This window comes from Onthophagus taurus, chromosome 6 (assembly GCF_036711975.1).
Source record: "Onthophagus taurus isolate NC chromosome 6, IU_Otau_3.0, whole genome shotgun sequence".
NCBI lineage: Eukaryota > Metazoa > Arthropoda > Insecta > Coleoptera > Scarabaeidae > Onthophagus > Onthophagus taurus.
This window is the reverse complement of record NC_091971.1, coordinates 2,860,367-2,874,447: the sequence shown is the minus strand read 5'-3', so window position 1 is coordinate 2,874,447 and position 14,081 is coordinate 2,860,367. Positions and strand designations below refer to the sequence as shown.

The 14,081-nt window shown below is 34.1% G+C and overlaps 2 protein-coding genes across 4 annotated transcripts in view; one reads left to right on the top strand and one right to left on the bottom strand.

Moving 5' to 3' along the window:
* LOC111424852 (uncharacterized) overlaps positions 1–14,081 on the bottom strand; it is a 59,096-nt gene that overhangs the window by 32,671 nt on the left and 12,344 nt on the right. For 2 of the 3 annotated variants that reach the window (XR_011640620.1, XM_071196642.1), the window contains one exon: positions 13,205–13,521. The gene's annotated coding sequence lies outside the window, so the exon portion shown is untranslated. The remainder of the gene's footprint in view (positions 1–13,204; positions 13,522–14,081) is intronic. The other variant, XM_071196643.1, reaches the window with a different exon arrangement.
* On the top strand, positions 7,880–8,742 carry LOC111424853 (E3 ubiquitin-protein ligase rnf8-like). Its single transcript, XM_023058547.2, has 2 exons — positions 7,880–8,286; positions 8,346–8,742. The coding sequence occupies exons 1-2, from the start codon at positions 7,984–7,986 to the stop codon at positions 8,670–8,672; spliced, it is 630 nt and encodes a 209-aa protein (XP_022914315.2). The 5' UTR covers positions 7,880–7,983; the 3' UTR covers positions 8,673–8,742.

The window sequence follows — 14,081 nt, the reverse complement described above, 5'->3', positions numbered from 1 at the left end:
TGTACACAGTCGGCGAAGTGTGGGTACTCTACCTGGACTGATAAAGATCTCGCTTTTGATTTATCCTTCGAGCTGTAATCGCGATGTTTTACGCAATCGCAAAGAAATCCCTTTTTTTTATTTCAAACCGGTTAAAGTTATTCGAACGGTGAGAGGCATACTGTACTTAGTTTAAGCAATAAATTCGATTTATAACATAAATCACTTAATTTAGAAATAGGAGATGTAAAGATTTAATACCCGTGTGAAGTTACCCATAAATTCCATCCATAAAAAAAACTTTTTTGTTTGTGTATCGATTTTAATGATTAATAGCTCATTAGGAAGATCTCGTAGAGTAGAGCCTAACATAGTTTTGGCGGCGCAGATTTTGGGCGGGAACACCTTAAATTCCGCGAAAACAGTGAAATATATAAAAAAAATCTCTAACTTTAGAGTCCCAGAAATTGAAAAGTAATTAACATAATATCAGGTATGATTATCAAATCAAAATGTGTCGTCGCTAAATCATATCGGTAATTAGAAAAGTGCAACAAAGCACGAACCTGTTTCCAGACGTACGTGGCGCTAGGCGGTTCTTTGAAAAGCAAAATCATATCCATAAGTATAACTTTTTTGTTAATGGTCCGATTTAAGTTTGTAATACCTTTTTGGAAAAGGTTCGTCCTGTAGATCATGTCATAGTATCTAAAACAATTATTTACAAAATGAGATCAATTAAACAAAATTGTATAAGTAGTCAACTACTAAAATCTAATTTAATTGTACTTACATTTAGTTGCTACATTAAATTGTATATAAAAATTGATTGCACATTTTTATTGTACCGTATAGGGCCGTTACCCTCAATCAAATAGAAAGACAGTCTTTCAAAAAATCAATAAAGTATGTAAAAATAGAAGGATTGGTAACATTTTCAGATTCTAAAAATGTTTAATTTTTGCAATAATTAATATTAAAATTCAAAATTCCCTGTATAACAGCTTTGGTGACGTTTACGAGGTTTTCACGTAAGATCAAGAAGATCAGACAAAACGTGAATCGTTCGGATCTCTTTTTCTATCGCATAAGATTCTCGTGGCATCTCGCTCATGCACCTTTTATTGATTTTTATTTCAACCAACCGCGTGCGAAACGACGGTGACGTATCCAAAGTTTTTTCAAATTTTCATTATTTTTTTTTTTTTTAAACTAAGGCCCTGTTTGAAAAATACAAAATTAAAAAAAACTCTCTGAGACATTTTTCCTTTAATGAGTCGGAGTTTTTTTAATAAAGTTTCAATAATGATGTTTCTGTATGAATCTGCATTTAATGATTTAAATGGTTTATTTGATAATATACAGTCAATCAAATGACAGACAAGAACTCCACAATTGTATCAATCTGCTTGTAAAGGATAATCTAGTCTTGGAAATTTGTTTTAAATGTTCCTGGCTGGTGTTAAAGGTCCTATTTTCATACTGTGAATTGTATGTTAATGGATCGCGTTTCGCTCAACTCTCTTCTGGCACTTTGTTTGACATTTCGTTTATTACACATCTCGTATTAAGTTATATTTATTAGTTATTAGTTAGTTACAGACAATTAACAAAAACGTTATATTTATGGATATGATTGTTTATAACCTTTTTAATCGTTTAATTAACGTTATTGTTAGAATTCCGCGCCGCCATTACTATGACATGATCTACAGGACGAGCCTTTTCCAAAAAGGTATCACACATTAAAATCGGACGATTAGCAAAAAAGTTATATTTATGGGTATGATTGTTTATAACCTTTTTTAATCGTTTAAGTACCGTTATTGTTAGAATTTCACGCCGCCATTACTATGACATGATCTACAGGACGAACCCTTTCCAAAAAGGTATTCCACAAACTTAAATCGGACCATAAACAAAAAAGTTATACTTATGGATATGATTTTGCTTTTCAAAGAACCGCCTGGCACTTTTCTAATTACCCATATGATTTAGCGACGGCCAAAATTCACTTTTGTGTAGAAGACAGTATACGCATTCTGATTTGGTAATCATACCTGATGTTATGTTAATTAGTTTTCAATTTTTGGGACTCTAAAGTTAGAGATTTTTTTTATATATTTCACTGTTTTCGCGGAATTTAAGGTGTTCCCGCCCAAAATCTGCGCCACCAAAACTATGTTAGCCTCTACTCCACGAGATCTTTCTAATGAGCTATTAATCATTAAAATCGATACACAAACAAGAAAGTTTTTTTTATGGATGGAATTTATGGGTAACTTCACACTGGTAGATTTAATCCCGCATCTACAACAATAATAATTCTTTAATTTTTTTTTATAATTAAACAAACCCATCGACTTTCTAATTCTACATCTAGTGTTAGCTTTAGTTTTAGTTCAATGAATAACAATTAAAACTAGAACTAACACTAGAAGTTTCGGGTTTAGCCCTGCATCTTCAGACATTGCAAATTTTAATACGTTAGTTAAATTGAGGTTTATTATAGTGAATAATGATTTAATAAAGTACATTTTGATCTATATTTAAAGTATTTCCACCATTCATCAGCACAGGTTGCGTCAAGTGGAAAAACTTTATTAAAAGCACCGAGCGCTAATGTATATTTAATATATCCTGCAGCTTCCCACATGCATCGTTGCGTAATTTTCTTTTGAAATTGGCGTACCAAATCGGCAATGCATGCACCCGCCATTACCATCATTGTGGGTTCTTGTGGTCTGACTGTGGCACTATGTATACTATACGTTTTCAATTTACGGTCCGGCTAATTATGCGATCAAAGACGGAGCGCAACACATAGACGCGGGACGGTATTTGCAAATGAGTCGTCAATTAGCAACGGTTATTTTTCTTCTTCTTAATTTAAAACGACTCGACGGTGAGGCTGCCGTTCCGAGACGCTCGTTAGCGCCCGCTGACACAATTGTTATAATTGACACAATCGATACAATTGATAATAATTAATCATACGGTGCGAAGTGATTTACGTGGTACGAGGAAGAAGGAAAAATATAAGGAAATGTGACCGAGTTTCAATTAGATTTAAAAATAAAGAAACGACAAAGATGAAGAAGAAGACGTGAAGTAATTGGTTGGGAGAGTCAATTTTCAATAAATCGAGTCTAACGTGTCTCACAAGGGAAGTGTCACAACTGTGTCTCACCGATTTCGATGCAATTTGGTACAGTCATAGAATGGGCCAAAATAAGGTTCGCACATTTTTTTATACGTGCGGTAAAAGCCCCTGGGGCGAGTTATAGGGGTTGAAAGTTTGGAGAAAAAGTACGTTTTCACTTATATTTTGAAAACGAAAAGTGCTATCAAAATTTGGTAAATTGTAACTGATATTCATTTTAAAAGAGCTTTCTTTTGATGTGTCACACATATAGCAGAGGGTTAAAAAGGGCGAACTACCCCTATTTTTTTGGAATTATTTAAAAACCACCCTATCGATTTTGGCGGCATTAAGTATACTTCTAGTGCGTTCAAAAATATTAGTTAAGGGTTTTTTCCCATTCGCCCTAGATCAACCCCAGCGAAGTTACGGGGGTTAACATGTAAGCACTTTTCGTAAGAATGATGTGATAAAATTGTCAGGTATTTTGAAAATACTTTAAACAAAACCGTAAATTAGTCGCACAATAAAATGTTTAGTGTAAAATAAGGCATAATACACCATATAGGGGTTGTTGGGGTTATCCACCCCCTTAAAAATTAATTCTATCCCGGGCGTTATTTGTCGATTACGGCGAAATTTGGTACTGTGTTTGTTTTATATTTGAAGTAAAAATTTTTGAAAATGGTTATAAGGGTTACAAATTAGGGGTAGTTTTTTGTTTATACCTCGAAGATGAAAACTGCCATCGTAACTGTGGTATTGTTTTTTAAAAATCTATCTATCGATGTTCCACGAGGTAAACTACCCTCATTTTCTTTAAATAATAAATATAAAACTACTAGATAAATAAGATATTTTATTTATTTATGAGTTAAAAAGCAACTGACAAAAAAAATAGTTCAATATACCAAAGAAGTTTATTCTACATTACTAATTGACGTTTTTTATGTATTATATTAATTTTCAATATTAAATTTATTTTTATTCTACGTAGTGTTGGCAAAAATGAAAGTCGTGGAAAAAATGTTTTAAACATAAGGATTTTTTACACCATGCACATGTTATGACCGCTATATCCCCACAGATATCACACGTTGGCTTCTCACTCGAAAAGCAAACTTCCACGGGATTTTCAAAATGGTCTGGTCTCTCCTCTATATAGCCACTTGCAAACCATGCGTATTTAAAAACATTTATAAACCGAGGGGAAGCCAACTGGTTATGCGTCAACGATTGCAATTTTAATATGTTATCCCTCTGATGTAAATTGACATCATACTGGTAAAGAATAATCTGATCAGAGAATCTTCTAATAAAATTTTTCCATATTCTGAAACCAAATACATCTAGGGGCTGTATTTGACCTGTTGTCCCTGCAGGTATAGATAAATGTTTAAAATTAGTACCTGATGGAGTTATTTCACTAATAACTTCAGGACAATGGCCACTCCAAGAATCTAATAATAATAATGATTTAGAACCAGTATTTGGAAAATATACATTTTGGAGCCAATTTTTCATGTGTTCTGAAGTTAACTTTCCAGATTTTGATGCCAAAACGTATATATTGTCTGCTTTAAACATTGTATTTGCTACCCTCGGTCCAAAGCTGCCAGAGGGTTCTTTTAAAACAATAAAAAGTGGAGAAAGAAGTTTCCCATCAGCAGATATTACGGGTTGAATTGTGTAACTGTGCGTTGTAGATGACACCGACTGGACCACACTTTCTACGGTTTTAACTCCTAAATCGCTTAATGTTCTTCCCGAATGGAATTCCAAGTTAAAACCGCTCTGATCCGAATTGTAGGTGTTTTCAGGTCCATATATTTGGATTTGTAGCTTTGCCTCTTTAACGAAATCTTTTGCTAAAGTTTTTACTCGATCAACATTTCCAATTTGTTTTTGGGATAGAAATTTTGTTATTTTTCGGCTTACTAACCGATTTGCTTTCTTAAAACGTTGCACCCAGCTATGAGATGCTTTGAACAGTTGAGGAGATAAATTCTTTTCATTTCTAGCTTGTATAGCCCATCTGCGTATATCAATATCATGTAGTGGCAATTTATTATCTACGGCGGCTCTCGCTTGATTAATTACAAATTCGGTAATTTCTGCTAATTTTTCTTTGTATGTCCCTCTTTCTTCAATATATTTAGACCATCTGTGCAATTGGGTCTTTGACGTTACTTTTCGGTATTTGTTTTTTACGGTTTCTAGTTTCAAATAACCTTTCTTCCCACTTGTCCAGTAATTTACCGCCTCTAATTTGTACTCGTAGTCGATGTCATCCTTCAATGGACAATGAGCATCAGTATCTTCTACAAACCTGTCAGTTGTATCCTGGTCTTCAATAATTTGCTGACCGTCATTGATGCCATTGGATGAATCGAAAATTAATACAGTTTCGTCTTCAATTTGCATATTGTAGTCTTCCATACTTTCCATTAAAATACGCTGTATATTTTCTTTTAAACTAACTTCTGCTTCATTTACAGGAGTCTGGGGAATATTCATAACAGTAAAAACTGTCATTAGCAAATTTAAAACGTTTATTGGGTTTATTGTAACCATTGCTTCTGTCAGTTGCTCTGAAACTAAAATCTACCCACTGGGCACACGTTCTTTTATACTAGAAAAAACTATTTTGAGAAATGACCTTTAGCAAGCGGCACTAAAAAAACAAATATTGTGCCAAAATTTTTTTGGTAGGTGTATTTTTGGCAACATTATGTAGAATAAAAATAAACTAATAAACTATATAAAACAAACACAGTACCAAATTTCGCCGTAATCAACAAGTAATGCCCGGGATAGAATTAATTTTTAAGGGGGTGGTTAACCCCAACCACCCCTAAATGGTGTATTATGCCTTATTTTACATTAAACATTTTATTGTGCGACTAATTTACGGTTTTGTTAAAGTATTTTCAAAATACCTGACAATTTTATCACATCATTCTTACGAAAAGTGGTTACATGTTAACCCCCGTAACTTCGCTGGGGATGATCTAGAGCGAATGGGAAAAAACCCTTAACTAATATTTTTGAACGTGCTGGAAGTATACTTAATGCCGCCAAAATCGATAGGGTGGTTTTTAAATAATTCCAAAAAAATAGGGGTAGTTCGCCCTTCTTAACCCTCTGGTATATGTGTGATACATCAAAAGAAAGCTCTTTTAAAATGAATATCAGTTACAATTTACCAAATTTTGATAGCACTTTTCATTTTTAAAATATAAGTGAAAACGTACTTTTTCTCCAAACTTTCAACCCCTATAACTCGCCCCAGGGGCTTTTACCGCACGTATAAAAAAATGTACGAACCTTATTTTGGCCCATTCTATGACTGTACCAAATTGCATCGAAATCGGTGAGACACAGTTGTGACACTTCCCTTGTCAGTTAGAGTATGAAGAGTTGGCTCGCTATAGTTGGTAGAGTAGAAAGGTCCGTTTATGGAATCAGTATCAGGTAAACGCGATGTACTCTGGACATTTTCATAGACATAAATCTAACGCTAATTGCGGCTATACATAACGCTCCACCTACGTCCGTTTGCGGTTTCCACTTGTAGTTGCTTTGAATTACGGTTTCGTTTAACGTTAATTAGCTCGAGTAACACAGCTGATGCTCTTCTCGTATCCGACATATACAAGTGACAAACAACATGTATCCACCTAAGATGTCGTAATAACCGCGAATTTTTACGACGATTTAATTATCTAAATGAATATTTCAACCGGAATTGAAGTAATCTCGGGTTTGAAATATGTCTACTTAAGAACATAAGGTAGGATTAGCGGCACACCTAAAGACAACCCAAGCGAAAACTAATTACTTCCTCGGATCCTCAGTGATCGGGCAATTCATCAAACATCTTATTGTAATCCATAATATCTTTAGAACAACAGCAACAACAGGAAATGATTCTGTGATTTTACACCGAGTAAATGTCATCATGTATTGGAAACACCTGCGGATTAAATGCCACGGCTTCGGGTTCCGATTCTTACTTCCCCATCGACGTTTATCGACTCTCACTTTCTCCTAACCTCGCGTCATTCGGCCTCACATACACACACACTTTGGCACGCAGCCGAAGTCTGATAAACATCTAAAATGGAATAACTCCTCTCTCGGCGGAGCGCGACACAAAAAACGCCATTAGCAAATAGGCGAGAGCGAACCACCGTGGTACAGTGGGTGGCCTTTTAACAGATTACAAACATTATTAAGCAGCACCCAGAACCTAATAAACCGAACGCGCCACGGTTGCTTTTACTTTCTATAATAGTTTTGTTTGGTTCCATATACTAAGGTATTACTAGATGCTTTGGTGGGACAGAGACGGAAAGATCGGTAACCTCAGCGTTGACCATCTTTAGTAACGCCGCAATCGAGGGAGTTCCGAGTTAATTATGGTAGTGAACGTAGGTAATTAGATTCGTTTGTTTAGAACCAGTCTTCCGCGTGCACATGGGTATATAGCTTGGACAGCGTCCGTACAGGGAGATTTGAAAGTAATGTGTTTCATAATTGGATTATCTCTTGAGAATAATAGTGGAATAATTGATCAAACAAGAACTGAAAGTACAAGTATAGTAAAACCTCGTTAGAACGGACTTGGGTTTATATCCTCCATGTTCATAGATAAACTTGGGGTTTTCCCCGAGTTCTATACGATATATGTATAAATCAAGTACAGTTGTATTTATATTAGTTTTCTATTTTTAGTATGCGTTGAATTTTAAGTCAGTTGTCAATTTATGTTAAAAATAATCAAATTTATTAAAATTTTGATAACGTTAACGTAATAAAATTTTTTGTATATTTCTTTAAAAAATAAATCTAATTATACAATGGATAATATTACCATCCAAACAAGCAGCGAAAAAGATGAAAATAATGAAATTAGTGAAGATAAAAAGAGTAATCAGATGGATTTCGAAAATACCTCAATAATGACGGAAAAATTTGCGAAAGAATTAAAATGCGCTATTTGTAGGGAGTTGTTTGTGAAAGCACAAACCTTAAATTGTTCACATTCGTTTTGTAAGAACTGCATAGAACAATGGGGGGAGAAAAATAATAGATGTCCGATTTGTAGGGTTGAAATAGAAACTATGACTCCAACGAATGTTTTGGATAACTTTGTCGATGTCGTAAGAATGAATTCATTATTTATTGATTCCAATTTTATTTAGTGATTTTAATTTTTTAGGTAGTCGAAACGTTATCCGAAGAAAACAAAAACTATCGCAAAACGCTCCTTGAAGAACGCGCAACACAATGTGTGCCACAAAAGGGACAAACTCAATTTAAAAGAGATGCAGGGGTAGTTCGTAGAGCGGTTCTTGTACCATCTGTGTATAATTCTAGAAGAACTAATGTTCGTAATCTAACACCGACAACTAGAAGAATACTTTCGGCTCATTTCATGGACGGTGGTTCTGAATGTAACATTCATTCGGAATCAAACATGTTGGATTTACATCGGAATACTAATCAAAATAGGAAATGGAATTTTTACACGCAATTATTTCGTTAGGTTTTGATAAAATTTTATTGTATTTTTCAATGGTAAATGTAACTTTATTAAATTTTTGTTGAAAATCCTACTGTGAATAACTATTTTTATTTATAAAATATTATTTTGTAATAAATCACGATCATAAATATAAATATGTTGAAAATTTTAACGTATTTAGTTGCCTGCTTTAGGCATAAATAAATATAGAATTAATCTTGATTGAATATGATCATAAAAGTCAAAAATGGGAGCAAAGTTACCTAATTGAGAAAGTTGTGTGATTGGAGATGTTTTTTTATGTTTATTTTGTTACTAAAAACAACACTTTTGATACCAACTGGATATTGCATAACAAAGTATTGACTCGAATTTTAAAAATGTATATTGAAATTTATACACAAAGATACCAATATTTATTTAAATATTTTGTTGGAGAATTTTTCTGATTATCTGTACCCGTCTTGCATAATATGTCACAACGGATAGCGCAGTATCAAAATAAATATGTGGCGATTTATACGAATTTTCATCTTGATTGAATGTAAATAGAATATGTTACTCAAGTTTTAATATTACATTTACGTAACTTTGTATACAGATTTTAAAGTAAACTTATATTATGAATATGTACAATTTTAGATGAGTAAATATGTTCTTGTTTATAAAGTGTTTTGTTGACTTTGAATGGATTTAGTCACCTACTTCGATATCGAGCAGCATTTATATATTTTTTTGCAAAAAGAGCTTTGTAAATATTGAAATTTCATACTCATTGCCCTACAGTGTTGCCTCTATTGATACAAGATGCAGATAATGAGATCAAATAAACAATTACCATAATACGCAGTTGTCATATCCTTATCTGAGCGTGCCAACTTATGACAAATTATCTTAAACATTAAGTATTACAAGCGTAATGATACGGCGCATTGCAGCCAATCGATATATTCATCGATACGTACAATTATTGCAGGTGATTAATGAATTGCAACGGTTTACCGCGGGTAAATTTTTTTCCATCAGTTAATTACCGATGCCGTAATTAAAATTAAATAAGTGCCGAGGTTTAAACAATTGGTTAAACTTTCGAATAGTATTGCAAACGCAAATAGCACCACTCCACCTACGCAACCAAGAGTAAAATAGCCGTTAGGTTGCACTGTTGTTGCCAATTTAAAACACTAACGCCGGTCGTACGTTAACTGGCAGCATTATCAGATGGGTTATAAATAATGATTAAACAAAGCGCAAATATATTTCGTTGCACGTTCGCTTTTGTGGACAGACAGTTTGTTTTAACCATAGAAATGCGAAATAACCTCGAATTAACTTCAAGGAATATTATACTTATGTAGATATGTTACCAACAATAAGTATAAATATTGATTTTATGAAATATCTTAGTTATTTTATAAAATTCAGAAAACAATGGATTCGACTTTTACTTTCTAATTGGCTAAAGAAACTTTTAAATTGATACATCAAAACCAAGAATATTTTGCGCATGATGAGGGTTACCACCATGATTCAAAGCGGTTCCAACCATTAATTATATGAACCAAAACTGTCTAAAATTAGACATAATGGTTTTTGCGTGGTGATGGGTTATTTTAAAGTAGAAAATCGTCACGCTAATTCAAATTGATTAGATAACTAATAACTTCATTTTCTAATTTCGAATTTTAAAAAATCATTAAAATATAGTAAAACATAGATATAACGGAGCTTGTTAGAACGTAGTAGAAAAGTAGAACTAACACTATACCTAGAACTAGAAACATTCGGATTTAGCCGTACGTCTCTTAAGACGGCTAAATCCGAATTATTCTAGTTCTAGGTATAGTGTTAGTTCTGGTTTTACACTTGCACTGTCACTAGAACTAACATTAGATCTAGAACTAGAAACATTTGGATTTAGCCGTACGTAAATTTTTTATAAATTTTTCAATATATCACAATCCATAATAATAGTGGTGAAGACATTGTAAAAATATGAAACATTCCAATGGAGAAATCAAGCGTATTTAGCTACGGGACATCTGGCTTGAACGAGAGCGTTGTTAAATCAATTCAAAGTGTGTTATTATCGCGTTATGACTGACGACGAGGAGTCGATAAAAATCAACGAGAATTGAATAACAACCGTGTAAATTACGGCGTAGGCAAGGGACCGAGACTTAAAAGCCACGGCGAAAGGTATTAATCATTCGAAAGAGCGGTCTTCTTGCATCTCCGGAGAGAAAAGGGCCCAGATCTACCACAAAATTAACCCTCATTAACTGCAACACAAGGTTATTCACTTTATCATATCTTCAACGGTTGTCCCCGCAAGGCTCCAACACCATTTTATAGATTATCATTAAAAACTTTAAACATTTTAAAAAATTTATTTTAATTTTTTTTACGTTGACCTAGATTGAATGTCTTTTTGACCGATAAATCTGGCGTGGTAAAGAAGGAAAAAAATGGTAGTCTCCTCCCAAGTGTCGCCGTAGCTGGAAATAACCACCGTGTGCGGAGGCTGAAGAAGTAGAGGAGAGAAGTTAAGTTGTAAGGAGCAATAAATTGGCATCGGCCGTAAATATCCAGGTGTCTCGAGTGCTCTGATCGTATGGCTATGAGACTTTAAGCTCGAGCAACGCGCTTTCGATACACCATCCATACTGGGGAACCCCCGAGCTGTAGTCATTATCATCTAATATCATCGTCGTACTCGATAAGCATCTTCATGATCTTAATTGATTCGAATTAGATGAATAAATACATTGTTTTTGCATTTATTTTCTTTCTTAAATTATAAATTAATGATGAAATAAAAATTTTGATCAATCTTTTTTTTTTGTGAAGGTTAAATGACCTAGCACCAGCTGCTACCCCCTAAGTCGGATCGGAATACCACCTACATAGAGGAAATTAATATTTTTTTCTCGACGCATTTAAGTGACGAAAGCAAAAAATTTTTATTAATTATTCGATACCTTTAATTAAAGCTACTTATTTCGTGGTTTATAATGAGCAGGTGTCTGCAAAAAATTAAACGTTTACCCTTTTCAACAGGATCTATTCTCGAAGAGTTTACAAAACGTATCATTATAATTTCGAGGCGCCAGGTTGCTAACTATATTTTGAGATAGTTAAAGTGTAAAATACGGCGCCCTTTGTAACTTTTAAAACTTTGAAAACCCTAATAATTACAAGGTTGTGGTTCAAGCAATTTCGTACATTGTATCCCAACATTTTTTAGTGAGATCCTTTTGTATTGTTATTACCAAGAAAGCAAACAATAAATAATTTTTTCAATATCCTCGAACGTTCCGCTTTGAATGATATGGTAATTTGAATTTCAATTGACTCATTGTAACCATAGAGGTTCGAAGTAACCTACACCTGTAATGGTAATCGTTATATCCGATGGTAATTGCGAGGCGTTACTACAATCGGTCCTCGCCAATTGACTTTCGAACTATCTATAGATACAGAAAACGAACGATACGGTGACAGAAATGGGCGAAAAAATTCCGGTTTAGTTTACCAGCTTTCTCTCTGAGATGACCATAATTGCGTTAACGTTGTTCTTCACTTAAAAGGAAGAAATTAATTGAGATTTTCTTGTTATTGTATGCAAAAACATTTCGAAAACTTTAACAAAAAAAATTAACATTCCTTTCATAAGACTCCAATTATCATAATAGTTAATGCGTTATTGACATTTTCAATTGGATAATATCGTAAATAAAGTGCCAATAAAATTTATGACACCCTACAATAAAGTATCATAAAATAAGAATGAAATAGATAAGTATAAGAAAATTTTTTAAAAGAAAATTTCTTAAAAATATCAAATTGTCCGTGGGTTGACATATTTGCATGTCTAATTGCTCCTTGGCACGACCAACTCTCGCTCAAGTCTCAAGTATAGAGTTGGGTGACTCAACCCGACGGAACTTTAATGTATTTCTAATGTATGCGACTCGTTCTCATTACACACCAGACCCGATAGATTGAAGACGTCGGACTTCAGTCGCCAATCGCGCGACACCTAAACCCATTGTCTCTCTGCTGCTGAGCCTTTCTTGTCCGCGTCTAGGACATCGATGAGGTGTCAGCGGTTATAAATCAACGTAGCACGGCGGTAACGTAATGCGCTGAATATGTTTATGTCGCCGAAGAAAGTGGCTTTAGGTTTGCACGTGACGTCCTAAGCAAATGGAAATGTGATGTTCTTCGATTCTTACCACCCTAAAGGTATACAGTAATTGGATCGGAACGAAACCTAATTGATATAATAAAAGATTTTTTTTTTTGTGGAAACGAAGAAAAGACGTGATTTGAATTTTGCAAATTACATACAATTAATTTATCATTAAAGCCTTAGGACTCTAATCAAACTCTTTTGGTCTTGAACTATTTCTACTTAAACATACCTTTAGAAATGCATTCATTTTATATATTTTTTCCACAAATATGAGAAAATGATCAACATGATTTAGTTAAATGTCTTGTCCTTGCGAGATGATCAACGAAATACAAAAAAAATGTTTGTGACAAACCTGCGTTTAATCCTAAATGCTTAAAGAAGCAAAATATTTCGTTGATGCTTGTTATGCTCGATATAAGAGGGTTGGGAGATTCAGCAACCGTAGAATGCAGATTTTGGCTCTGTGATCCTGTATTGTCCTATCAACTCAGTCTTGTGTCTGGGTGTACTCCAAGATACTTCAAAAGCCTGCGTGATATCCAGGAACAGCGCTGTTATGTACATTTTATTTTCAAAACCAACCTCTATCGAGTCGACTAATCTCTGGATTTGATGGCTTCTTGAGTGTCCTTGTTTGAAGCAGATTGATTGGTCTATCCTTAAAGGTATCTAAAAAGAGAAAATAATATTATAGTATGGGATGTATTGTTGTATCTTTTATAAGAGAAAATGATAAGGTAAAAGTTTAATAAATAAGAAAAAATGAATATCCCCAAAAAAATGCCTAAAAAAGATAAAATTGAAAATGCGGTATAAAATTAATTTTTAATTATACACGGGCGGGGTGTATACTGAGCAAGTCGAAGAAGACGACTTTGAATTATGCCCGACACCGTTTCTTGCATACGAAAACGGCTTTTAATGCGTACTTGTAATCAAACCGTTACTTTGTTTATTAAATTTGCCCAATTATTTATGTTCGTTTCGAGTTATCGGCTCCGGGTCGTCCTTTGTTGTTGGCGTTGTTGTACCGCTATGTTTCTCTCCTCCTCGTTCCTTGCCCACCGCACAATTTTATTGCCCCTTTTCTCCTCTTATTTTCTCTTTTTTCTTCTCTGAAACCACGCTCCGCGCCGTTGTTGATAAACCGCACTTTCGTGTGGCCAATAAATTTTTATCGTCGGTTTGAGTAATTTCTTGTCTTTTGTGCTGACCTCCTAAAGTGACGT